General features: G+C 41.7%; 1 protein-coding gene across 2 annotated transcripts in view; it reads left to right on the top strand.

Annotated features, from left to right (window-relative positions):
- The window catches only part of HAPLN1 (hyaluronan and proteoglycan link protein 1), a 125,099-nt gene extending 102,409 nt beyond the window's left edge, over positions 1-22,690 (top strand). For both annotated transcript variants that reach the window (XM_006021241.2, XM_006021242.2), the window contains exons 4-5: positions 4,853-5,155; positions 18,509-22,690. In XM_006021241.2, coding sequence (XP_006021303.1) covers positions 4,853-5,155; positions 18,509-18,798 — 593 coding nt within the window. In that variant the 3' untranslated portion in view covers positions 18,799-22,690. The remainder of the gene's footprint in view (positions 1-4,852; positions 5,156-18,508) is intronic.
- Positions 22,691-26,546: the final 3,856 nt, after the last annotated feature.

Below are 26,546 nucleotides of genomic sequence, written 5' to 3'. Positions count from 1 at the left end.
GCTGCATAGAGGGGAAGTATCACCTCCTTGGATCTATTTGTCTAAAGTGCAGTTAGCTTTGCTGATGATTTCATCACACAGATGACTCATGTTCATCTTGGAGTCCACTATGACTCCGAGATCCCTTTCTGTTTCAGTGCTTCTGAGATGGTCACTTCCCAGCCAGTAGGTGTGCTGGATATTTTTTGCACCCTAGGTGCAGCACTCTGCATTTGTCTTTGTTGTACTGTATCCTATGGTTTACTGCCCACTTTTCTAACCTGTCCAGGTCTGCCTGCAGTCATTACCTACCCTCCAGAGTGTGCACTTCACCCCACAATTTAGTACTGTCCACAAACTTGGACAGAGTACACTTCATACCCACATCCAAGTCACTGATGAAGATATTGAAGAGTACAGGTCCAAGATAAACCTAATTGGATGTATTTTAGACATAACTGATTTTGGTCAAACCAGTTTATGGAACTTCTGTTTCAGATTCCTTCCTTGTTCAAGTTAACTCATAGTCCCCTGTGTCCCAGGATGTTTTGCAGCCCTGGGCTATGCTGCCTGCTTCAGTGGAACAAGGACTGCCTCACTCCTCTGCTCTCTAGCCTGCCTCCTGCATGCATCTAATAGTCCATAGGGATGAGGAGAAGAAGGAGCAGGAGAACAGACCCCCAGACCTCTCTAGCCAGGATCTGCACAGCATGTGGGGGAAGGGAAAGCCCCTGGGGGCTTTTCGAACCCACTCCTCCCCACTCCTCCTTCCCAGCTGCTAATTGCTTCAGCCGCTGCCACAGGAGGAAGGGAGAAGGAGTCCTCTGGGCTGGGTGTCTGCCCAGGAGCCCAGCATGCCCGGGGCAGCCCCAGGGAGCTGAGGGGAATTCTCCCCACCCCCCCCAAACCCCAGAGCTGCTTGCCCTAGTCCCTGTGAGTCTTAGGCAGCCTTAGGGAGCATAGAGAAATTCTGCTCCTCTGAAGCTGGTTTTGCCTCTGCTGCTGCAAGTCTGTGGCAAAACTAGTTGCAGGGGAGCGGAGGAATTTCCCTCCATTCTCTGAGGCCACCTGGTGGTATCCCTGAGACTCACAACAGCTAAGGCAAGCAGCTCTGCAGTTCAGGAGGGGAAGAATTCCCCTCAGCTCCCTAGAGCTGCACAGGGTTGGGGGACCCTGGGCTGGGGTGGGGGGAAACCCCAAGACAGGGGCTCCCCGGTGCCCCCATGCTGGGCTGCCTAGGCAGGCACCCAGTCTCCCTCCTATGGCAGTGGCTGAAGCAATCAGCAGGTGGGAAGGTGGGCATGGTGAGGAGTGGAATTCCCCTCAGACCCCAGGGCTGCTTGGGCTGGGGAATCCACGCTGGGGGAAACCTCCCGAGGTGGGCCAGCACCCAGACAGGGGGCTCCTTAACCCCCTGTGGGGGGACATCAGGAGGTTGGGGACACATACTTGTGAGACAATTGGAGGACACTTGACTAGGCTTGCAATGGCCAGCAGGCCGGGAAATGTGGTGTGGTGCCCCACACCTACTGGCCTGAGTGAGTGCAGGCCTCCCTGTCCCTTTCCCAATTGAAAACTGAATGTCAGCTCAGTTGGTTATTGGTTCAACCTGTGCAACTTAGAGGAGGCTGCCTAGATTGAATCGATTCTCCCTAAGGCTTTTTGACTGTCTGTACTTAATCGTAGTGTTAGAGTGGTATTATAGTTGTGATGGTCCAGGAAATCTGCAGTACAAGGATTTTTTAGGATGATATCTTTTATTGGACCAACTGCAGAGTGAGATGGAGTTAGATAAGCTTTAGGTGAAGACATTCTTACATACAAAAGACACCTATCTCAGTTACGCAGCTGGTCCAAGAAAAAATATCACCCTAAGAAATCCTTGCCTCTTGTATATCAGTTTAGGGATTTCAGCCCCTTTTCTGAACTGTGTATATTTTTCCTCACCGCCTCTACCTTGTGGATTCAATACTACAGACAGGCTCAGAAGAAAAAAATCATAGCTAGCTCTCGTTTCACACAGTTTTTTTTTCAGCTTCCTACAAAGATTGGTACAGCTCCAACTTTAAAATTCAGGTCTGGATTAGGTTTCAGAACCCTGCCAAAATTTAAGGTGGTCTGATCCAAGCTTTTACTTCAATTCTATCTCTGCTCTGTACTGTATTTTATCAGAGCCAGATGGAGAGGTTTACTCTTAGACCTTCCCTGAAAGGTTTCTCCCGCTTCAGGCAGTGGATTTTTTTTTTAATTAGAAGGCATCATGTGAAAAAACATGCGAAAAATCTGCAAGTTAGAGGCATGGGTCTGTTATTAAATTTTGCTGTTCAAAGAATTCTAAAGACTCCTGCAGCTTTCCCCAATTTTACTTAAGTGTATTTTTAAAATACTTTTGTACCTTTCTGCAAAGGCTGAGGACTGATAAGCAAAACCACATCCCAAGCTTAGGGCTAGAGTATGATTGATTCCCATCTGGTGCATGGAACCATCTCACTGCCACATGTCCCATGAACATAGGCCAGTAATGGTTGCTACAGTCTGTCTGCCAAGTGTATTCTAATTGTGCCAAATGTGATGCTAGCTACCCCAGATGGGCAGAGAGACGGTAGAGTCCAAGATCTTTCCATAGTAGCTAAAGGAATTGTCTGGCTGTGCACATCCCTTCACAAGGTATAGTCGGAGACAAGTATCCTCCCTTCAACAGAACACCACACAGCAGGGAGGTGTCTCTTCCTATTGTCTCAATTCTGGAACTGTGACTAAAAGCCACAATACAGCTATTGAAAAGCAGCACCAGCCCATTCTCTTAAAATGCTTCCTCTAGTAAAAATAATTCATTGCTTTTTACTTGCACTTTTTACAAGTACAGGCAGTCCTCAGACTTACAACACAATTGGTTCCTGAAAACCATGTCTTAAATTGAAACGTCATAACTTGGAACCAATTTTCCCATAGGAACAATGTTATAAATGGGGGGTGGGGTTCCTTTATGACACTGGATACAGCTGTGTCCAGCTGGTAAGTCTGGTGTGGTGGAAGGGGAGCGGGAAGGGAAGGAGTGTTGGGGTGCAGGTCAGGGCTCCCTGCGGTGAGGGCAGGGCTGGGGCTGGGGCACGTTGGTTGTGTGGTGGATCCTGCCATTTGTCCAGGAGGGCATGGAGGGGGGGCATGTGTCCTCAGATCTGCGCAGGATGGGGCAGGGTGGGCCGGGCATGGCGGGGTGGGTGGAGCCGGGGCTGCACTAGGCTACACTGGGAAAGGGTGCTATGACTTTGCGCTGCTCACCCAGCTAAGGCGGGACAGATGTGAGATGGGGCCGTTGTGCTGCCTCCGGACGAGCGGTGCACAGCAGCAGGAGCTGCTCCCCCCTCCCAGATGAGCCAAAGCTCCATCCCATACCTACCCTGCCCCGGCTGGGCAAGTGGTGGTAGGGCATGCAGGGGTCATGTGTCCCAGAATTAGGGTGGGTGGCGGGGCGGAGCAGGGTGGGCAGCAGAGCAGAGGCTATGGGGGGGCCATAGCCCCCCCATACGCCCTGCCATCTGCCCAGAGCACATCCCGGTGCAGCCCCGGCCCCACCCACCCTGCCCCAATCTGAAGGCACATGCCCCCCCATGCCCTCCCAGACGAGTGGCGGAAGCCACCAGAGAACCAACTTGCCCCAGCCCCTCCCTCATCCCGGGGGCCTTGATCTGCCACCCCACACCCCTTCCCATCACACTCCCCTTCCACCACGCCAGACTTACCAGCTGGACGCAGCTGTATCCAGTATCATAAAGTCGAAATCCACATCAGAATGTCAAAACCAGGTGTCAATTTATAAACATCTTAAGTGCCGTTCATTGTAACTCAAGAAGTCATAAGTTGAAGACTGCCTGTAAAAGCTTGCCTGGACCCACATTCTATTATTGCCTCTTTTGAGCAATTGTGTGAAGCATGGAGTTCAGAGATGGACTGGTGTAATATGGTCTGGCTTAGTGAGAGGTCAGTGCACTATCCCATCACCAAACCCAGAGAACCTGGTAGAGGAAAAAAAATGCATAGCCCTCAACCATTTCTGTTGCCTACCTTCTACTTTCCTCCACTGCATGTGTATTTTTTGGCATATAAGGTGCCAACACTAGAGCTGGATGGGAAATGGCTCTCTCATCCAAGGAATATTTTCAAGATTTCAGTTCTTGTTTTCCTGTGCTGAATCAAGACAAAAAGTCAAACCTTTGAAAGTTTACATGGAGTGACAATCTGGGAAAAAATATTTTGGATTAACTAAACATTTTACTAGTGTTGAAACTCGTATAAAACATTTGCATTTTAATTGCATGTCTAAATGAACAGTATTGAACCAGAATTTTTTTTCTCCTTTGAAAAAGCTGATATAAGACCTACGCCAACAATTTTAATTTCCCTGTGGTTTTTTTTCCCTCAAAACAAGACATTTGTTAAAATTAGTCCTTTCTTATTAACCGTTTTAACTTCATCAAATTGGTATTTCATGATGAAAAAAAAATGACTGCAAAATTCCTATCAGCTCTTCTCAAAATAGAGCATTCTCACAATATGTGACAATAGGGTTCTAGAGGGAATGGCAAGGAGCATGCAGAACTGATGAGGTTCCAGCAAGAAAGGCTGGGAGGAAGCCAGGTAGGAAAGCCTGCCAGGTAAGGAGACAGTCAGACAATGTTCTCAGGCAAAACAGTTGACTTGCTGACAAAGCATTTCCCCAGAAATGAAACTTAATCAGTTGCAATGATATTTTGACACCCTATAGATTTAACCTTTAACTTTTTTCCTTTAAATGCCAGTGAATTATTTTTTTCTCTCTTCTGTTTTTTATGGTTAAAAGACTAATAAGCTGTTTTCTGTCTTGCTGATCTAGGTGTTGTATTTCCTTACTTTCCATGGCTGGGTCGCTACAATTTAAACTTCCATGAAGCTCAGCAAGCTTGTCTGGACCAAGATTCTGTTATTGCCTCCTTTGACCAGTTGTATGAAGCATGGAGATCAGGGTTGGACTGGTGTAATGCAGGCTGGCTTAGTGATGGATCAGTGCAATATCCCATCACCAAACCCAGAGAACCTTGTGGAGGAAAAAACACAGTACCTGGAGTCAGGAATTATGGGTTCTGGGATAAAGATAAAAGCAGATACGATGTCTTCTGTTTTACATCAAACTTCAATGGTAAGCATTTTGAATTAATTTTACTTTTATATGGGCTATTTCATTGCTTCAGAAAAGAAAATAATTCCAACGGTACTAAAAAGTAGAAGAGCTATTTGATTTGTCAAAGTGCATGTTAGTTCTGGAAAGTGTCATTGTTGAATTTATGAGCAGACAAGTCTAAAGTAAAAATATTTTGCCTTTTTTTCATGAAGATCATTTTTAAAAGCAACAGTTTAAAATTAATATTGGAAACAGTCTTCTACGTGTGTCTTTGTGACACTGAAAATGTGTATATAGAGATATTCATTATTGATACATTGCTAAAAACTGATGAGTAGATATTCATCATCTTTATATAGCACTTCAGTGCCACTTTTTACTGTCTGCTAAAGAGCATGGGTAAATAAACAAATTATATTGAAGTGAAACAGAGTAGGATTTATCCCACATCTTTTGCTCTGTGGCAGCTTTTTCATTTTGTTCACTCCTATCCCAAGGGGAGTGGAAGCTAAAATGTGCTAAATTAGCCCTGATTCATTCTGGAGTAAGTCTTCCACTTGCTATAAGATAAGAATGGACACACAAAACAGTTACTGTGGAACAGGTGTGCAGTGAGTGCTCATTTTTTCATTTTGTTCCTTTGCTCATACTTAAGTATCAAGCAGGTTCATTTTGTATGGCAAGAACAGTCTAATTAATGGCACCTATACCAGTCATACTACTTCAGACTTTGCGACAAATCACCTAGGCTCTTACTGCCGAGCTGTAGTACACAGCCATTGGTCCCCACCTGCTAAGTGTTTTCAATGATTGGCTCTGATCTAGAAGTGAATAGGTGCAGTTTAAAATTTAGTCTGCTGATTTTATAGTTTCTCAAAAAAATGAAGACCACTGCTAAACAAAATAACAAGGATCAGGACTATAAAACACCATACATAGTCATTTATTACAGTTCTCTCCTCAGCAGCTTTACAAAGAGTTTTCTGTGACCTGAGTTTAGAGCTTCATGTTTGAGAATAATTTTATGCATCTTGGAAAGCATTTGTTTGGCATACAGCCCACCAACATGGATACAGAATGTACTTTTTGCTTATGCACATATTGCAAATCTACAATGAAGTGTGTTTGTCCTAGACTAGACTAAAATAAACAAAACTTTTTCCTTTACACAGAGAGACTCCAATTCTACATGTGCTCCACCCAAAAAAAGTCAAAAGCACGATTGGATGTAGATTGAAACACAACAGAAATGTTTATCTGATTTTATCATGCTACATCATTCCAGTCCAAACTAGTGGCTTGTTTTTGTTTTCTTCCTTCCCTTAAATTACGTAAAAGCAAATCTTGCAAGATTTGATCCGTTTTATGAATGTTTTTACCTTAAAGATTTTTATTTAAAAAATAATAAAACCAAGGGCAAAAATGCATTAGAAGAGCAAATGGTTGGGACCAAGTAGGTTACTATTGCAGAAAAGAAAAGACTAGTAAGCAGCCAGTCACCAAAACAAGCAGTGTGCAGGTAAACCATTATAACTTGGCAATATCTCATCTTTTTTCTTTTACTTTAAAAGAAGAGAGACTAAATCCCAGTGGAAAAGGAAAAGATGTTTTGTTCATGATGGAGCTGGGGCAGAGTGTGGCTTGAGTGCAAGATAGGGAGGGACCCAAAGGGAAGAAAGCACTTAGGCTAGGGACAGACATTACACATAAACCGGTTTAAGTGATCAGAAACTAGTTTAGACCTGTAACAGAACAGATGTTCAGTACACATAAACCAGTTTGAAAATAGCTGAAACCAGTGTGACATAAACCTGGTTAAATGTAGTATCAGGCATAACTGATTTGGCTCAAACTGGTTTATGCAATGTCTGTCCCAGACCCCTTGCTGGTTTAAGATAAACCAGACACCCCTAGCATCCCAGCATGCTCTCTGGGCTGGGCAGGGCTCTCTGCTGCACAGCATGGGCTAGTCCCTCCCCTCTGCTCCCTGGCTACAGCTCAAGCACAGACTGCAGTATGCTCCCCCCACCCCGCTACTACTCCCTACTAAGCAGGAATTCCCCCTTGCCCTGTGCCTTGCTGAGGAGGTGTCTGTTTATTAGCTAGCAGACCACATGCTGGCTACATGCTAGCAGACCACATGCTAGCAGACCACATGCTGGCTACATGCTAGCAGACCACAACATTCAGGAGTGAGAGAGGCAGAGGGGCAGGTGAGCCTGGGATCATGGGGTCAGATTGCAGGGAGGTGACAGCCCTGGGCCTGCTCCCTACATGCAGTGATGTACCTATACTCCTGGCAGTGGCCCTGGGTGAACTTTTAGTATAGGGCCACCCTTTACCAGAGATAATGATAATAATAATTGGACAATAGAACAAAGATTACCATTTTGGGCCCCTTTTCTGTCTGATCCCCAGGTGGCGGCCTGGTTTGCCCATGCCTGTGTCCAGCCCTGTATAAATGCTCCTGCCTCCTGGGGGGGAGGGAGGAGTGTGGAGGCCATGTACATGTATGTGTGTGTGGAGGGGGTGCTGCCTAGATGCTAGGCCCTGGGAGCCTGCCATGAGTGAGGGGAGGGGCAGGAGGGCATGTGCAGCAGAGCCCACCTAGGCAGTGTGGTTCACGCTGCTCCTGCAGCACTCCATGTGGGCCGAGCCCCACCTGCTCACACTGGGGCAGCCTGCACCATGCTCCCAACAGTGCCTGCAGCCCGGCTGGGTGCTGCTCTGCTACCCCCACCTCCAGTTGTGGCTCCTGCTTCTAATTTTGTTCCTTCTGCACCATGCCATGCTGGGCGAACAGGTGGGTTGGTAGATTCAGTCAGTATGCCCCAGCACTCAGGGCTCCCACTCCAGAAGGTGTCTGGGACCTAAAACTGGAGCTTCATTTTCTGGGGCAGGAGCAGGAGCAACTTCCAACAGGCTGTTCCTAACACAGCTGCCGCTTGCCGTGTGCTGCTCTGCACCCCCTGGCTCTAGCAGCAGCGCCTCCTCCCGCTCCTGCCGCACCACACTGTGCCACTCCCAGCAGGTGTGCGGGGCTTCAGCATCAGGGCCTGGCTGCCTTTGTGCAAGTCCTTCAAACACTGAGCCATTGACACATGAGGTCTGGGATTCCATTTCTCTTGCACAGTCAACCGCTTATGCTCATACTGTCTGTTTCCCATCATTGTCTCTTCTAGCCCCACTCAGTACCCTCCATATCCCATTCACCTCTTCATTTCTATGATAGTGCTGGTAACTGCATCTGCACAGTTTCCTAGCCCAGACCCCCCGATAGGCCCGTACCCACCTATTTTCCTTGCAGAAGTAAACTAGGTTATGACAAATAAGGCAAATAACAGGGTGATCCAGATTCACAGTTATGCCATATGGTAGGCAGCAGGGTATTATTCCAATGGTATAAAGCCACCATACATTCATAAACATTTCTCCCAGCTCTGGAATAGGGACATGGCCAAGGAAAATGGGATGTGGCTGGGACACTACTGCTGGAATGGCTGTTGGAATCTGTTGACAGCTGGTGTAAAATAAAGCAGCTTTCAACTTTATGTAAGGAAGTAAGCCAGCTGCCAAGGTTCATAGGCTCAAGGGGGTGTAAAGATACCTTAAAAACAGCTCAAAAAGTGTTCTCTGTGAGAGCTATTAGAAGGTGTGAGGGTGCAAAATTCAAGCGTGTAAAAAACCCAGGGCAGGGAGAAGGGTAGATGAAGAGTCCTAAAACCCACTATATTCAAGTAAATTTTCCCAAGGGTCTCATTTTTTAACTGTTTCATCTGTTAAAAAATAAAATGTTTGAAAGAATTATATGAAAGTTTCAGTTTGGTCCTGAAAAATCAGGGTGCAAAATAGGGACATTAAAGATTATCAAAACATGAAAAGGAAATAGCTTTTTCTGCTTTAAATGCAAATCTAAATGTAGTAACTTCAGAATGGCTAGAATTTCCTTGGAGACTAGATTAATCAAATACATAATTTTTAATTGTATAGACATAGACACACACTTAGTGGAACATTTAAAATTGCAGCCTTATAGCACATATCCCTATCAACTATTTAGGAGAAATCCTTCCTTCACTTCAATAACACAACTCCAACACTACTATAAAGTAGTGGTTCTGTGTAATTTTACCTGTTGTGATCTCTTTCCTCTGACCTTTATAGATATGTTATTAAATATTGTTCAGTTCATGCACTCTTATTTCACTCCCAAAATGCATTGTCTTGCTTTATATAAATAGAAGCTTGTCATTTGTTATTTACAACCAGGGCAACATTTTCCATTATGCGAGTGGAAGTAATATTTGATCATGATTTGTAAGACATTAGTGAAACATTTCATAAACCTAAACAATAAACTGACATTAGATCATGTTTAAGATAGATAACTACTATTTCAAAATAAATACCAAATTAAAGTATTTTGCTTAATTTAATTCCTCTCTTTACATTCATTGCAGATGTTAATTAGTTTCTATGACCCACATATCTGAGCTTCTAAGAGATAACTCCATCTCACTCTGTTTCTAAAACTATACACACATATGTATGTGCATGTGTGTGTGCATGTGTATGATATACACACATAAATATTTGTCTCTATAGATACAGGTGTAGTAGCTAGTAATGTGATTTTCATTCTTGGAGGCTGACAATTAATTTCTTTCTAATAATGACAGTTAGGAATAAAGGCAACAGAGACAGCACTGAAGTTACGTTTGCAGTCTTGGCATTTCCTGATGACTGAGTACTTATCCATGTAATCTTCATATTGGATATATGCCCTACATTTTTCATTATTTAGATAATGATAAGTACAGATCTATGCACTGTATTCTTCCTTGGGTGTCGGTCTTACTAGCTTGGCAAAAAATATGGGAAAAATACATTTCATATGTATTTTTCACAGGCCAAATCCAAACCTTTTATAGAGTTCTGCTTCAAATTTCTGTTTCCTGTCACTGAACGCTACTGGAAATAGGAATTAGAATAAAAACCATCATGTAACCTCAGCTTTAATGCCATTGCTAGTCCTCCAATAGTAAAAGTCCTTTCTAGTGTATGTGATTAGTGTTACGTATCTGCAACATTTTGTCCAGATAAAGTTAGAGATGAGTTTGCAGTATTTAAGAGAACACCCATCAGAAGTCAAGATCACAGATAGCTTTAAATCATATGTGCAGTCCTCCAAATCTGACCCAGTTCCTTGGCATAAGGTAGAACTGCTTGACAGCTGCTATGAATTCTGTCTTGTATCAATAGTCTCTAGCAGCGGTGTCAACCCCTGGCCTCTGGGCCAGATTCTGGCCCCAGCACCATGCCATCTGGCCCACAGGATGCCCCATGGGTCCAAAAATCTGGCAGTAGCTGCTGCCAACATTTTGAGATGTGGGAAGCCCTATGGGCCGGGTAGCATGGCTCTGTGCACTGAATTGGGCATGCATGGTGGCACAGGGCTGGGCAAGTACAGCTCAGGGCCTAGGGCCTGGTTCTGGTGCATGGGGGTGGCATGAGGCCCCAGGGCCTGATTCTGTTGCACAGGGTCAGGCAAGGGCAGTGTGGGGCCCCAGGACCTAGTCCTGGGGCAGAGTCTGATCACTGTGCATAGGGAACAGTCAGGTCCGTGCAGGGCTCAATCTGAGCATGTGGGCCAGGCTGAGAAAGTGCGGGGCCCAATTCTTATGTGGGAAGCCTGATCTTGCCCCCAATTAACCCTGCATCAATCCTCTGACCCATGGCATCAAAAGCACCACATGAGCACCACTAGTCTACTGGAACTGTTAAGAATGGCATAGAGAACACTCATCTCTAGTTCTTCTGACCATATGGAAAGACAGGATCTAAAGTCAGAATGCCAGCTTTGATCTATCAGAGGATTTCCATTTCATGGGGTGCATCTCGTAGGCCAGCATATGTTTACTTTAGAGGTGCTTTGCACAAATGTTAACATGGAAAGAACTGATATTTTTTTCATGCAGCTTGCTAGAGTGGTGGGATGACCACTTGTGCTTATTTATATTGATATTCATTTTAGAAAGCCAGTTCAAGCCATCCTTTAAAGTATTACTTTATGTTATTACTTTATATTAAACAGATTAAACTTTGAGGTTATAAAATTCCAGATGTATTTTCTACCCTTTGTGTACACATCCTCTGCACAAAGCAAACCAGTCATGTAAGTAAAGATAGTATCGTAAATCAAGCTGGCATGGGAGTCGAATTAGATTTGCTTGACTGTACAGCCTAAATCTCTATTTTCCTCACCTTGACAAGTCAGGGGCCACTGTGTGTTGTGGGGAGACATTGCCTTTTGAGATAGTGTACAGGAGTCAGGGGGCTTACCCCACATTATCGCCCCTTCTTCCCCCTCTCTCCCCCCGCAAATACAGGAACCAGGGAAGCTAGTTAAAGAAGATCCTGCCCCATGTGGTGCCCCCAGGCAGAAAGGACTGGCTGCTTGTCCCATGTGCTGGTTCCATATTTGCTTGGGGAAAGGAGTTGGCCCAGAAATCTCCTGCTTCTTCCACTACAGCTGTTCTGACTATATGGAGCACTTAGTTGCTGCTCTTTAGTATTGGTGTGGGATTCACACACACAGATTCACAGAAGTTTAGGGCTCGAAGGGACCTTGTGGGATCATTGGGTCCAGCCCCCCTGCTCTGAGTTGGAAAGACTGCTGGGGTTAAAGGTGTGCGTCTAATCTCTTTGTGAAGATCTCCAGGGTAGGTGCCTGCACCACCCCCGCTTTGAGTCTATTCCAGAGTCTGGTCACACTAACCATGAAGAAGTTTTTCCTTATATCTAGTCTGAACCCTTCTTCTAAGAGTTCATGTACACAGGTGGATACTGAAAAATGCTGTCTGCTGCCAGAGGCAGGTGAGCAGAGACAAGGCCTAATATTCCCTTTGTACCACCTGAGCCAAACAATCCATGCCAGTCAAGCACAGGTTTGCCAGTTCAATTGCACTGACACCAGAGACGTGTCCAAGTCCAACTCTGTTGGTGGAGGATCTGACAGAGAGAGCTAGGCATTGAAAAACTCCTACGGCAGACTCAGAAGAGCAATCATCAGCTATTTAGGGTGTTCCGAGATTCTGACTGGCTCATGTACGAGAGGGTAAATGATTAAAAAAAATACTTTACCATTCAGCCAAAGCTGAACAGAATTTAATGGAACAAAGAAAATGCACTTCAGTATAGCCTAAGGCACTTCTCTATACTTTATCAAACAACGGAAGTGTCAATGGGTCTCAAAAAAGTCACAAAAATCCTTTATACTTGAAAGTATTGGGAAAACCAAATACTAGATAGCAGTTGTGACCAGTTCCCTTTGTAATTAAGCTTCCTTTCAAAAAATAGAGGTATGAGTTCAGTTTGCTTCACACATTCTGCTCATTAGCATGAATTTTGTTATATACTTTATAAACAGCACCACATAATTGGTTTTTTATCTGTTCTACCAGAGAAGTCACAAATCTTTTGTGTTAAAAAAAAGTTTAGAAATAAATGGAATTAATTAAATGGGATTGTTTTAAACATTCAGTAATGATCCAGTTGTTTGTATCAGTGTGAGAAACTACAGACCCCAGCAGTTAAATCAACGTTTCTCATTTAGATGGAAAAAGATACATTAAGAAATTTTCCTAGATGATGTATCCAATGTAAATGAAATTTCAAGTAAGAAATCCCTATTCTGAAGAAGAAAAATGAAAGCTAATAAGGACATATAACCATAATAATGTGTTACTTACCCTAGAGAATGGGAGGTTTCTAATTTAATAATCACTGGACTTGCGGCTGATAGTTGAAAAAAGAAGGCCCCTGGAAAGGAGCCTCTGTATGCTAAATATCAGTTTAAAAATCAAGCTATTGTATTTCAAAATAGATGTCAAACCTAATAGTTTAAAGAGGGGGAAAGGAAGCATTTCATTTTCCAAAGACTTTGAACAGCAATTCTGAAGAAAGATACGCTTGATCAACAATTCAGTATGGCTATTTAAATTGACCAAACTTGAGTCTGTTCAGCAGATGACTCCATACATGATGCAGATTGTAGCAGCCACCAGGATATGCTACACTGCCAGATGAAACGGGAAGGGAGAACAGTTTATTTTTTCACAAATGCACAATGACAAGACATAATTGACAGTTTGCTTTGCTTTTGTTTTTTGAATAGACCAGGGTTGTCCAACCTCAGAGCAGCCAAGGCTACATGCCGCACAGACCTCAGGCTGCACACCATATGAGCTGCATGTTGTGGGGGCCATACAGGCTCCCCACTAACTCTGTCAAGAGCAGCCCCCTCACTGCATAGGCAGCCCCCCTCCCACACTGCTGCCATTCAGGCAATGCAAGTCCTCTTCTTTCTACCATATCCCTTGCTGCCACCCCTAGCTGCTACCACTCAAGCAGCATAAACCCTCCACACCACCCCCCACCCCCGCAACAAGCTCTTCTTGCTGGTGCTGGTGCGTGGTCAGTGAGCTCCTGCCATGCTGTCCTGCCCCAGTGACCCCAGCCACTTCAGCAGCCAGAGCAATGGAAACAGTGATAACCAGGCAGGAGTCTGGGAGCCACACATTGACTCCACACAGGCTAGAGGTGGCCCACAGACTGCCAGTTGGACAGCTCTGGAGTATACCACTTAACGCTAAACCCCAAAACAGGCATTAGTGTCAGCATTCCAGTGCCTAACCCTTAAGTGAATGAAGCTCTTAGGAATTCAGAAAAGTCCGGTGTGCTGAGCATGGAACTGCCTAAGATAAGCAATGAGAAATGCCAAGAAAGAGGTGGGACCCTGCCCCTCAAAGATACAAAGGTGCGTCTCTCCAGGATAGAGACAGGCACGTCCCTTCATTCAGGCATCACAGCCATGAACCTTCTTCTGAAGTTAGATGCCTAAAGTAGGTTAGGTCTTTTTCATTCACACACACAAGCTCACACAGGAGAGTGTGATACTCTTCCTTCATTATGGTCAGGGGTTAGATCACCCTTCTTAAGTGTGGAATACCCAGGTTCAAAACCCCTTCTTTTCTGCCTGATTTAGATGAGGGATCTGAACCCAAGTCTCTGACTGCCTAGAACATGTTCACCACTATGATATTTAGGGGGAACTGCTTAGTGTTTCCTGTTGAAGCTGTTCCACTTTCTATAAAATAATTATTGGAACAAGGATTTGAACCTGATTCTCCCATATCCTAGGGAGTGCCCTAACTACCAAACCATACAGTTAACCACCTATTCTCTCCTCACTTTGGACCAATTTTTGGATTATTTAATGCAAAATAAAACAACTTTAAGAGAAGAGATTAAACCATCTCAGAATTCCTCTAACCCAGTAGTTTGGACATTCTTCTGTCACATGGAAGAACAGGGTACAGATACTTGCTCCAAAACAGGCAGATGACAGATGCATTTAAACCTGAGATGCACAAATTCCAAGCAAGTGCTTTAACTACTGGGTTCTTGGGCAAAGGGAGAACCTCCCTTCCTCCCACTTTATCCTGCGAGTGTTTTGTGCGAAGCTGAACCCAGTAGCAGTGTCCTGAGTGTGTCTACGGGACCAGGCCCACAGATCAATTAAGTGAGGGATGCCTAGTTTAGCTGCTGAACGATCTGTGGCATCAGGGTTTTATGCTGGCTGTGCACATGTCTGGTGGCAGAATTTATAGACTAGAGGGACTTCACTCTCAGGATTTTAGGTGTTTTGCAAGTGAAGGAGCTGTTCAGCGGGAGCCTTAAGGATCTAATTTTTGGACTTGGCAGTTAGACAGTTATATTGTTTTATTGAAATAGGCCCTAGCTCATTGTACTTGTATGTGGGTTAGTGGCAGAAGCAGTACTTCTTTAGTTATTGGTAATTCAGTTATTCCAGGTAAGAATCTCAGTGGGACATGAGCCACACTAAAATCGTTGTCATTTTCCCTGTAGCCAATGGAAAAATTAGAAGAAAGGTAAATAAGGGTTTTGCGATCTTTGAAACTGCAGAAGTGGAAAGATCAGTAACCAGGACTGTCAGTCTGAGGTGAGGGAATTCTACAGACATGTAAGCTTCACAGCTTTCACAAGGCAAATGTTGTCCCTTTGCTCAGGATCTACTAAAAATGCTCTGTGCCAATAAAGCCCTACACATCTCTTTACCTGAAGCATTAATGGCGTATGTGGTCAATGCAGAACTTCTTGCTTGAATTAATTTTATCCCAGGTGCAAAGCAGATGAGATAAAAATAGGAGTAAAGGAAGGGTAAAATAAAGCAATTGATAGAGGACTTCTTGGATTCTCACAGGTACAAGATCAAAGTTTCTCCTACCTCACCCCAACGGATTACCCATTACAAAGAGAAAATGAAGGTCTAGCCAAAAACTGTTGGGTGTTACTTTACACTTCGATTCTGTTGTTATTTGGGATAAGATTATACCAAATTGAAATAGCTGTTCACATACTGTCTGGCACACCTTTTAGAGTTTAACATTTTATTTATTGCTGAGCATGCCTCTTCTCCTCAGGCCAGCAGTTTGTTCTCAGTTTATGGGTAGCTTTTAAAACAAAATGTTCTGGATCCAGGTAAACATTTTTGCACAATGTATATTATTAAGGACTGTCCTATTTAAAGAAGTGGAGCATAGTGACAGCACTCATTGAGGTCACAGGTCAAAAGCCTGACCTTATTGAAAATCCATAAAAAAATCATTTTTCCCCTGACATATGGTTTTAAAAGCTGCTAATAAACTAGGTGGAGTTAGTCCTATCAAAGCCAGATATCAGATTTAAAACCTCATCCACTTTAAATAAAACTCTTTTGCAGTGTCAGAAAAGTGTATGTGTATCCAAAGCAACACCGTATGCTAGCAAGTGTTTTCAAACAACAGTTTTCAAACTTTTTTCATTTGCAGATCCCTAAAAATTTTTGAATGGAGGTGTGGGCCCTTTTGGAAATTTCAAATTAAGGTGCAGACCCCTTTGAATTATAAGTGTGGGTATTCACATACTTTTTATTGATCATAGTCAACTTTCACAAGCCACTTAGACATAGTTGATGGACCCCAGGGGTCTGTGGACCACAGGTTGAGAACCATTGTTTTAAAACATTTTAAGTCCCTTAAAATGCAGCTTCTGTTTTATAAAATTAATAGATTATCTAGCTTCTCAGTTCTACTGATGCAGATATGTTATTTGGAACGTTCTTACTGAAATACTTCTAAATTTTTAGATAGCAATAAACCATCATAAAAAAGTTTTTCTAGTGACCATAGAGTTTTCAATTTTGCCAAATTTCTGTTTGGATATAGTCAGATGCTAGTGAAAAGGTACAGGCCTAAAAACAGTGTTAATCCCATTGTCTTTATAAATCCATTCTGATCTGTCTTTATAAATCCACTTCTTAATCAGACAATGGTATTTGCAGGAAGGAGGGGATGATCCTTAAAGGGCAGATCTTTCTCCCTTTAATTTTATTTTGTAATAAAATAATTACAAAGTGAACACTATTTGTTTTCTTTACAAGAAGTAAATGCATCAAAAGTTTGAGCTTTTCTTTTAAAAGAATTTTAGCATCTGCTTCTGGAATTAAATAAAAGGATGCCATGCATAAATTGCTTTATTTCTTATATAAATTGTTACTGGAAGCAAGTTAGTTTGATGAATGTCTTGCATGCTTACTCAGATTTTTTATTTCATAACCTGAACGCTGTTCCAAGTCCACTCTAATTCATGTTCACCTAGCACTTACTTAATTGTTTGTCAAATAATGATAAACAAACCTGAACATGATGAATGAAAGGAACACAATGAATTTACATAATCTTTCCTTGATACATGTATTTTGTGCTTGTATCAATGCTCCTAATAACTCAGCACAAGAGGTTAGCTTTACTTGCCAGCATATATATTCATTACCTTGAAACTGAGACGCATTTTTCTTCATAGCATCAAATGCAGTGTCATCTTATGGTGAGAAAGTACCCTTTGATGCCTAAAAAAGAAATAGTAACAGAACTGCCATGAGTGGTTTTGACTCTTATAAAAATACTTACATGACAGGCATGTTTTTGATGTACTGCAAGTTCAGACTCTGCTTTTTTCAGCCGTCTTGCAGAAAGACTTTAACGGGTGGTGATGCTTAATCAGAAACATAGTCTATCATGTCAATGAATGGTTCTTTCAGTTGTTAACTACTTTAAGAAAACTGCATTTGTTATCCTTAGTTACCCATACTTAAATACAATCAAGAGGAAAATTTAAACATACCACTGTGTTGGTGGTGGTGGGGGACCCACTGTGATTATTTTAATTTAGTGTTTAGTGGATATTGCAAAGCCACCATCCTGTGGAGATTTAATTAATTTCCCTCCTCCATGAATAAGCTAGAGTTTTATGAACTGTGTGTAGTATGATATCTGTAAGTTCCTAGACCTATTTTATTGGGACTTACGAGTTGTTCTCCATCAGCACATAGACTGATAGCATGAAGCCAAGCAGGATTGGAACCTTAAATTGACCTACTGAATCTCTCCTTTCCCTTTAAGTCTTTCTCTCCCCTTTTTTTATTTCTGGGAAAAAAAGAAACCCACACTATAAATTAAATGGAATGGGAAAGACGTGCATAACATTTGGATGAGAGGAAAATGGGAGTTCTGTGCTGTACTAAGCTACTGTAGATATCATACATAGCATTATTTTTTTTCAATAGCATATTTGTTTTCTTCTCATGCTCTTTTTCTTTAGACTGTAGTCTCCCCTTATCAAAATGTGAGTCAACATGGATTCAGAGCAAGAACTGGGGAGTCCTAGAATAAATAAATAAAGTGTTAGGGCACATCCAGACAAGCATGGTTGTGCATAACACACAGTCCGGAGTTATCCGCACTGCAAGGGCACACTGCCTGAGCATGCGCTGCTCTGGTTCTCCCCCACACTGCAGTTCTTTTTGACCCCTGGATATCCAGGAGTTAAAAAAAAAAAAAATAGAAGCAGAGCACGTTCAGGCAGCATGTGCTGCTAAAAAGCAGAGCTGGGCTGCTTGGAGCCGCACTGCAGCTGCCAGCCGAGCTCCGCCTGGCAGGACTGCAGCAGCTGCAGCTCCAGGAGGCCCCTAGGGCCCCTGGTAAGGCTGCTGGGGCCAGCATAGTGCTGGCCCCAGCCTTCCCTACCCCACCCAGGGCAACTTGTCACACAGCAAAGCTCATGTGGCATGGGCGTTCCCTGAGGAGAAGACGCGGTGGTGCAAGGTGCGCTGCTGTTACTTGTCCCGAGGGAACCAAACGTCCACACACATCTGGACACACCCTTACTGTCTATATCTCCTCAAATGCCATATATTACCATCGTTTCTTAGTTATTTCATATGACTAATGACTTTTTTCTTTATATTAGGCCGTTTTTACTACCTAATACAGCCAACCAAGCTGACCTATGATGAAGCTGTGCAGGCCTGCCTCAAAGATGGATCTCAGATTGCTAAAGTAGGTCAGATATTTGCTGCCTGGAAACTTCTAGGATATGATCGCTGCGACGCTGGGTGGCTGGCTGATGGCAGTGTCCGCTACCCGATCTCAAGACCAAGAAAACGCTGCAGTCCTAATGAAGCAGCAGTGCGCTTTGTGGGCTTCCCAGATAAAAAGCACAAGCTATATGGTGTCTACTGTTTCAGATCGTACAACTGAAAGTACCTAGAGCACAGCAGTTTTAAATTCATTAAGAACATGTGAAAGATTTATTTTCAATATGAACTCATGCAAGTTACCAAAACTGTGATAATCTTTTTTACTTACTGTAAAGAGTCATTTTCATAAAATCAACCCATTAATTTGTTTTATTCTTTTTTTGTAAAAGTATCATTCAATAGATATTTTAAATTAATATAATTTAATGGAAGCTCTAGATAAGAAAGCTTTAGAGCTGAATTCTTTAAGCTACATCATCCCAGCAAAATATAATTTTCATGAATGGGGCATGCAATAGCTTGATGATTGCTAGGACTAAATTAAGGAACATAAGGCTACTCAAAGCAGAAGCTTTTACAAGCACAGATTTTAGACATTTGTACCATTTTGAGATACACTACAAAAAATTAGATACTCAGTTTTGAAATACAATGATCTTTTATTAACTGGGATTCACTGATGTTTTGCAAAAAATATATAGAAAAAAGATATTTTCACATGGGAACAATATGCCGTTTAGTGAATACAGCATTTAAAGTCAGTCTACAAAACAGGACTTGTTGCCATTTAAAATCCTGCCTTTCAGACAAATAAGTTCATTTGTGATCCCATGCATAGCAACAAGCACAACTAGATCTGCTGAACATTTCAATTGTGTTAATATTGTGTATAAAATATTGATGAGTGGGTGAATAATTAACCCTACTTTCTTCTTAATTCAAACTAAAGATGCCTGAGAAGTGTTGTATTACCTTTGAGTAGCTTTACTGAGTTATTTTTAAACTCTAAAGGCCATTTGCTAAGCAGCATTTAGCATCTACTCAGGGCAGTTATATAAATGAACTGCTGGACAGAAAAATTGTAAAATTTAGCAGCTTGATTTTACGTTAGCCTTTGAAATGTTATTGTCTTATAAAAAGAACATTAAAATATTTAATATTTCTTTCTTATTTACACATCATAAGAGATTAAATTTTGGAAAATCTTATTAAAACCAATAAAGACTCTATACTAAGAATATTAAGGGAAAAATCTGATACCAGCTATCAAAGACAAAAACGTGTATTTCCTGTTTGTGTACTCACTTAATTCCATATATACCTACATAAGAATATATCTATTTCTAAAAAATAATATTTGGGGTCAACTTCACCAAACTTCTCAGTTGACCATGGTTAAGATTAATGAAAAAGTCTTAAAATAATTAGCAAATTTTCAGTTTTCTGAATGGGAGATATTTACTTGTGTCTTTCAGTGTCAGAGAAAGAAATCAGGGCTGCCTAAGGGTTTTTTATTTCAGCACCTATTTCTCATTAAAATAATGCCAAATTAAGGGGAATTTAGTGTATGGTGACTGGTGATTTTGAACACAATAATGCTCGGCATACAACTTCAGACATCTTAAAGGCACTTGGTTTTAAGAGGGTTGACACTTGGTGCTCTCTGAAAATAATTGAAAAATCAATGTTCATTATGGCATCTGAAGCTGGAACAATGGCAAACTCAAAAATCACTAATCACTGACAGAAAATCTTGACCTTGCAAGTTCCTTAGACAGCTTTGAAATTCCCATCTAGTATTAGCTTCATCATTGAACATAAAAAAAAAAAGTTTTCCTATACTAAGTTTGGTGACTATGATAATTTCTGAGGACCAATATTTGTATTCAGTGAAGTTTTACAGTTTATCATTGTTTCATTATCTAAATGAGATATAGTGGAATTATCCCAGTAGGACACAACTGGTATGCTTTCATGAATGTTTTTGTGTAGATTTTTTTCACAGACATGAGTCAATAAATTATGTTTCCTGAAATGATTGTAGTCCCATTTTAAAACTGTGACTAGACCAATAAATGCATGGAAAAACTATAATAGAAAGTACTCTAGTGTGAAAGGTATTGTATTACTATTGGAGTTCATCTTACTATTTCTAACAAGCTTAGAAGGCAAAATTTCCTCTAGGTAAATCACTGTCAAGCATGGATATTTGTTCATAATATCTAAATGAAACTAAATAATTAAAAATGCACAATTCTATAGTAATTTATCTACTTCCTCAACAGTTAAGAGTCCCTGAAACTATTGCACATTATTGTCATAAACAGTTACACCACATGAACAACAGGCCTTATTCATATCCCCTAGACCCACAAACACTATCTCCCACAAATGCTGCAGAAGGTAAGCCACTTTTAAAGTCCCTTTCCCTAAAGAAGCTCAGTCACTTCCAAAGCTCTATTCATTTCCCACCCTATATCTGCAAGACATTTTAGACACCTTTCTGAATGCTTTTGTATACAAGAAGGGTGAGGAACTTGGTAATGTTAGCTTGGGGAAGAAATGGCAGGACAAGGAGAGGCTTCAGGTTAGAAGGACCATATATCCCCCTTCCAATTCATGGAAAAATGAGCAAAAGATATGGATAATATTGCTTCATTTCTTCTGCATTCTCCCTTCTGGAGTCATGGGAGCAGTAATGACCAGAGGAGTTACAAGTAGTGTGAGTCCAGTTTACAAATAGTTGAGTAGTCCACTTGGAGTCAGAGACTGTGTAAAGACACAGGACCATTCTGTAGATGGTCCTGTCCTTCATGATGATCCTCCAAATTTGGAAGAAGGTACATAGGTTGCCATTGTGGGGGGAGCTCCAAGGTCATGATCTTGTAGAGACCTTTTTTTCCCAAAGTCCTTTTTCCACTGGGTTTTTCTTCTTCTCCCCCACCCCCACCCCTTCTCTCTCTCTCTCTCTCTCACACACACACACACACACCTTTTGCAGGTGTGTAAAATCCTGAGCCAATAAACTATAAATACAGACATAGAAGTCCAGATGCCAAGTGTGAAGCTGAGCATGTTACTAGACTAAGATATGTGTGGCTAAGAAGGTGGGTGGGGGTGTGTGTGTGTGTGTGTGTGTGTGTGTGTGTGAGAAAATTTGGCTTGCATGACCTTTGCAGCACCTTGCAGACCCTTGAATCTGACCAACTGCCACCATAAAGTAGAAGAGATGCAAACCTATGCTATCTATAGCTATCTGTCCATGTCTTAGTGGCCTTTTGGATAGAGTACAGCAGCACCCTTATCCAGCCTGTGACCATGCTTCATGCACAACAGATTCTAAGGGACCGGTGGCTGAGCTGGCTCTGTACCACCTAGATGCTCCCTCTGGATAAGAATAATCCCAGATGTTCTGATCTTCATATTTCAGCACAAAGGGGCCATAGCACAATAGAGAATTAGCACTTCTTGCCACTCCCAAGTAATTCTGAGTTTTAATATGATCACTATGGACAATTATTCAGCTGAATAATCCCACTGAAGATTGTCTGAGTCACATTTTGGAAGTCTCAGTCTAAAATGAGGTTTACTATGTTATTTGACAAAAGGCCTATTGGTTTTCTAGTGTTCTAGTGGAGGTCAAGCTAGTCTTGGATTACCAGATATATAACTATATCTATTATCATTATAACAAATAAAGTTAAGAGATAATTTACTGGGAGCACATTTTTACAAAAAAAAAAAAAAAAATCATGACTTAAACTGTAAACAGTTTTTAAAATTAATATAAAAGTATACAATTAATTATGAAATGGTCACACATAGGCAAAAGGACATACATTTTAGGTGTACACACACACACACACACACACACACACACACACACACACAGAGAAACTGACCCCGCTTTACTTTTATAAATATCAAAGTTAGTAAACATCCTAAATTTTGGAATGAGCTTCCTACATGCTTGAATGATATCTGAAGAGAATGCTTAAGAGCTGGTTAAAGTCTGTGCTATTTTCTGTTCTTGGGGAGAAAAACTATAATTCAAATGAGTTCATGTGCTGTGTCATTATTATCTTGTATTTCACAATGTATTGGAATTTTGATGCCCATGACAACAATTAAATCATGTTCTTTTCAAAAGGTTGATTTATTTTTATTGCCTGGCCATTCTTTTACTTCTTTCCCAAAGAAATGGAAAGACAAAAGGTTAAAGCAAGAAAATGCTTATTTTGACAAAGTCAACTAAATTGTTACAAAGATAGACATCGGCAAAAAAGTGAGCTCTGTGACTATAAGTTATAAGAGCTCTGTGGTTATAAGCAATTCTAGCATCCATTATTGTGTACCTTTAATCTTGTGCTTCTGTGAGCCATTATGAAAGCACAACCCAGAGCTATAGATTCATTAGGCTTTTTCCCTGTGATATAAAAAGAAAGAATGTGTTAATAAAATAGTGTTTTCTGGTTGATGCTATAGTCCATATGAACATGCACAAATGTTGGAAATGGAACAATGTTTTGTTTGGGGGAAAAATATATATATGTATGTAATTTTCATTTTTTATGAAACTTTCATTTGTGTTTAATCTATATTTTTAATGAGGTCAAAGATTTCAGGACTCAATATATATTCATCACAACTAGAGGGACAGATTCCCAGCTGGTGATAGCCAGAATAGTTTTATTGTTCTGTCTGTATAGTTTTAGTGTTCTATCATGTTTACAAGCCAAGATATTCTGCTTTGCCCAGATCTGTATTATATGTATTTGGAAAATACAAGAAAAAAATGTTTACAAAGAACAAAAAAGGCAAACATCTAATTTAACTAACATACAACATACAGGGGTGAGATCAACCATATTTTATTTTCTACCATTTTTAGAAATTGGCAACAATCTAACTTTATGACACTGAGCAGCAAACCTCATCCAGTCTTCAGAGCCATGTGCTCCAGCCCATGGGAATCCTCAAGGGTCTAGAAATTTGGTGGGGTGGGGAAGCAGTGGCAATTAACACTGCTACTGATCCCGAACTGCCAAACTTCTAAATCCCACCAGCCAGCTGACATGACACCCCGGGTGTGGGATTCTGCTTTCATTTGGGAAGCCAGGGCTGAGGTGGTGGGGCCTGATCCAGCACATGTGGGGCCAGGGCAGGGGCAGAGTGGCCTGATTTGGCATGAGATAGGGACTGAGACTGGTGGGCCTGACCCAGCACAGGGCTCCAGCTGCAGGGTGGCATTTGCTGGATCAAGCCCCTGGACTGGATCTTGCCTGCAGACCCACCCTCATACTACACATAAGCCTTGAAGAGGCAAAAGGCTGGGCACCACTGGTCTAAAGCAGAAATTCTCAACCAGAGTGCCATATAACCCTGGGGTGCCTTAAGATCTTTTAAAGGGTGCCATGTAATATTAGTATAGTTAGATATGCAAACATCTACATGATCCACATGATAGGTCTAGAAATTTCAAACAGGAACCATAATGTCAAAGGCATTCTTTCATGTGGTCTTCACATTCTTTGCAATGGAAGAATTGCTCTATTAATTTTCTGTATTAAAAAATGAGTGAAGCATAAGAGCTGGCCTTTTCTGAGGGGTGCACTGAAGGGCACCTTGAATCTGAAAAACGTCAAGAACCATTGGTCTAAATCAAGTTGTTCTGCTGCTGTGGCAGTGATTTGAATTGGAGACTCAATTTATTTCAGTGAGGTTTAATCACTGACCTTGACTGTTAACGCTGCTATGCAATTCATCGGTTCTATCATTTGAACCCAAGGAATACCGATAATAATGATGTTCATTGGCAGTGACCACAATTAAATGATCTAAGTGATGCTGTTATGCTCCTGGTTCAGGCCAATAGGTCCTGTACATTTGTTAACTTTTTCAGAAATAATTACTGAAGTTAAATAAAGAGCATTGCAGAAGAATTCAGTTAAAATTAAATTTATTGTGGATTTCATAATGCTGGATTTCAAGCACTGTAAGTAACTCAAAAAAACCTGGTATGTTTATTTATATTTATTTCTCTAATCCGTAGTAAAGCAGCTCATGTAGATGTGCTCACAGAGTGGCATGAACAGAATTTTGGGGCAGTAGGAATTCAATATCTAGTATGCATTTAAAGATCTGGACCTAAAAGCCCTGAGCCCAGCTGATGAAGAAACCCCTTTGCACAGATACTGCAGAAGGCAATGAAAGAAGGCTAAACTTATGCAAGTTATCTATCACTCACCGGAGAGTAAGAATATGCATACAAGCAGTTAGTATGTAGTAGCTAACATGCAGTATGGACAAACTGTTTTTCCCTGGACAAAGTGAGATCATACAGACACCAATGTCTGTTGTTCCAGGATAAATCCTAAAAAGGTTCATGGGATATGAAGTACTCAGTTTTTACCAGGACACCACAAAGTGCATCTGAATGGGCATCCCAGGATCACATAATTAAATCAATGGCAGAAAAGTGGCAGTGTGTTCAGTCACTCACTCAATCCTGATTGGAAGGGGGTGGGTGTATCAACTGTTCCGTGACATACACAGGCACAACTTGTCCAGGGACAAATACAACATCTATTCCTAGCTTGACTATCACTAGCTGAGTATCAGAAACTGAGGCAGCCAAATACAGTGGTCACCTTTCAACATTTTGGCCCTGGGGCTTAAAAGGGGATTCTCAGTACTATTCAAAAGTCAGGGAAGGACTAGAATATTCACACTCCCAGGCCTGTTCCCTATACAGGCATTAATTGCAATAATGCTGCTTTAACCATGTCCAGGCCATCTGGGAACATTATTTTGGGCTGCCAACATTCTGGCTTAGGTTTAATACAATAAACTGACATTTTCCAAAGCTGTATTTTTTTTTAATTACTAATTCAACATAATCTTATTAGCATATACTGATTATTATTTGTCTGGGTTCTTGAGAAAATAAGCTTTCCTGCTGTTCCTGATTTAATTCAAATATAACTTGGGACCTGCCAAATTCACAGCAGAAGTGGGCTGCTTGGCAGGTCCTTTAATCTTGCAGGTTCCCCCGCATACCCCCAGCCAATTGGTTGAGGGGCCCCGCTGCTCACTCCCAATCGGCAGGGAGACAAAAACCGCGGGTTTAAATATGACGCTGTTTTTGCCTCCTGGCCAGTCAGCAGCAAGCAGCAGGACCACTGGAGCCCCTCAGCCAATCAGCAGTTGGGGGCAGGGAAGGGGAAGGGTGCAGGGGAACCTCCAAAATTAAAGGAATTGCTACGAAGGCCACTTCTGCCACAAATTCAGTAGGTCCCTAAATATAACCAAGCTTTGCCACATTGGAAAGCCCCAAGGGAGGTTTTCTGGGTTCTTTAACTTCCAAGAGGCAACACTCAGCACAAAGCTAATCTGCTGCATATATTTTAACCCTTGTTTTCTTTCCTCTGTCTCTTGACATACAAGTTCACCCTTATTTCACCAGAAGGTAAAAGTACAGATTTTCTAATCTGCAAAGAATTTTCCTTCTTGGAACTATAGCACCATATAAAGGCATTCAATTCACATAGCCTGTTCAAAATCATTGTTGAACAATCATTCTAATATATTAATTTTCCATGCATCTTTCAACATTTTACCATTTTCACAGTTAGCCAGGGTGAGATAACTTTGATAACTTTTGAAACAATTGCAACGCATACCTCATAAAAATAGACGAGACAAGTATCAGTCAATTAGCCTCCTCCCAAACCCAGGATCCATATCCCACCACCATGCCCAAAAACATCTCCCCAAAAGCAGGAATAAATAAATTAGAATAAGTATAACCTCAGTCTAGGCCAGAACTCCAGCCTAACTATTGGCTGGTGAGCAGTGTCACCTGAAAAACCATGGAAGAGGTCAGCATGTTTTCTGAGAATGAGGTAATGCATGTGAAAGGGAAAAAACCATGGATTCCTACACTTCCCTGGTGAGATCTCTTACCTG

The sequence above is a fragment of the Alligator sinensis genome, unplaced genomic scaffold (assembly GCF_000455745.1).
Source record: "Alligator sinensis unplaced genomic scaffold, ASM45574v1 scaffold122_2, whole genome shotgun sequence".
Taxonomy (NCBI): Eukaryota; Metazoa; Chordata; order Crocodylia; family Alligatoridae; genus Alligator; species Alligator sinensis.
This window is presented reverse-complemented; position numbering and strand designations above follow the sequence as displayed.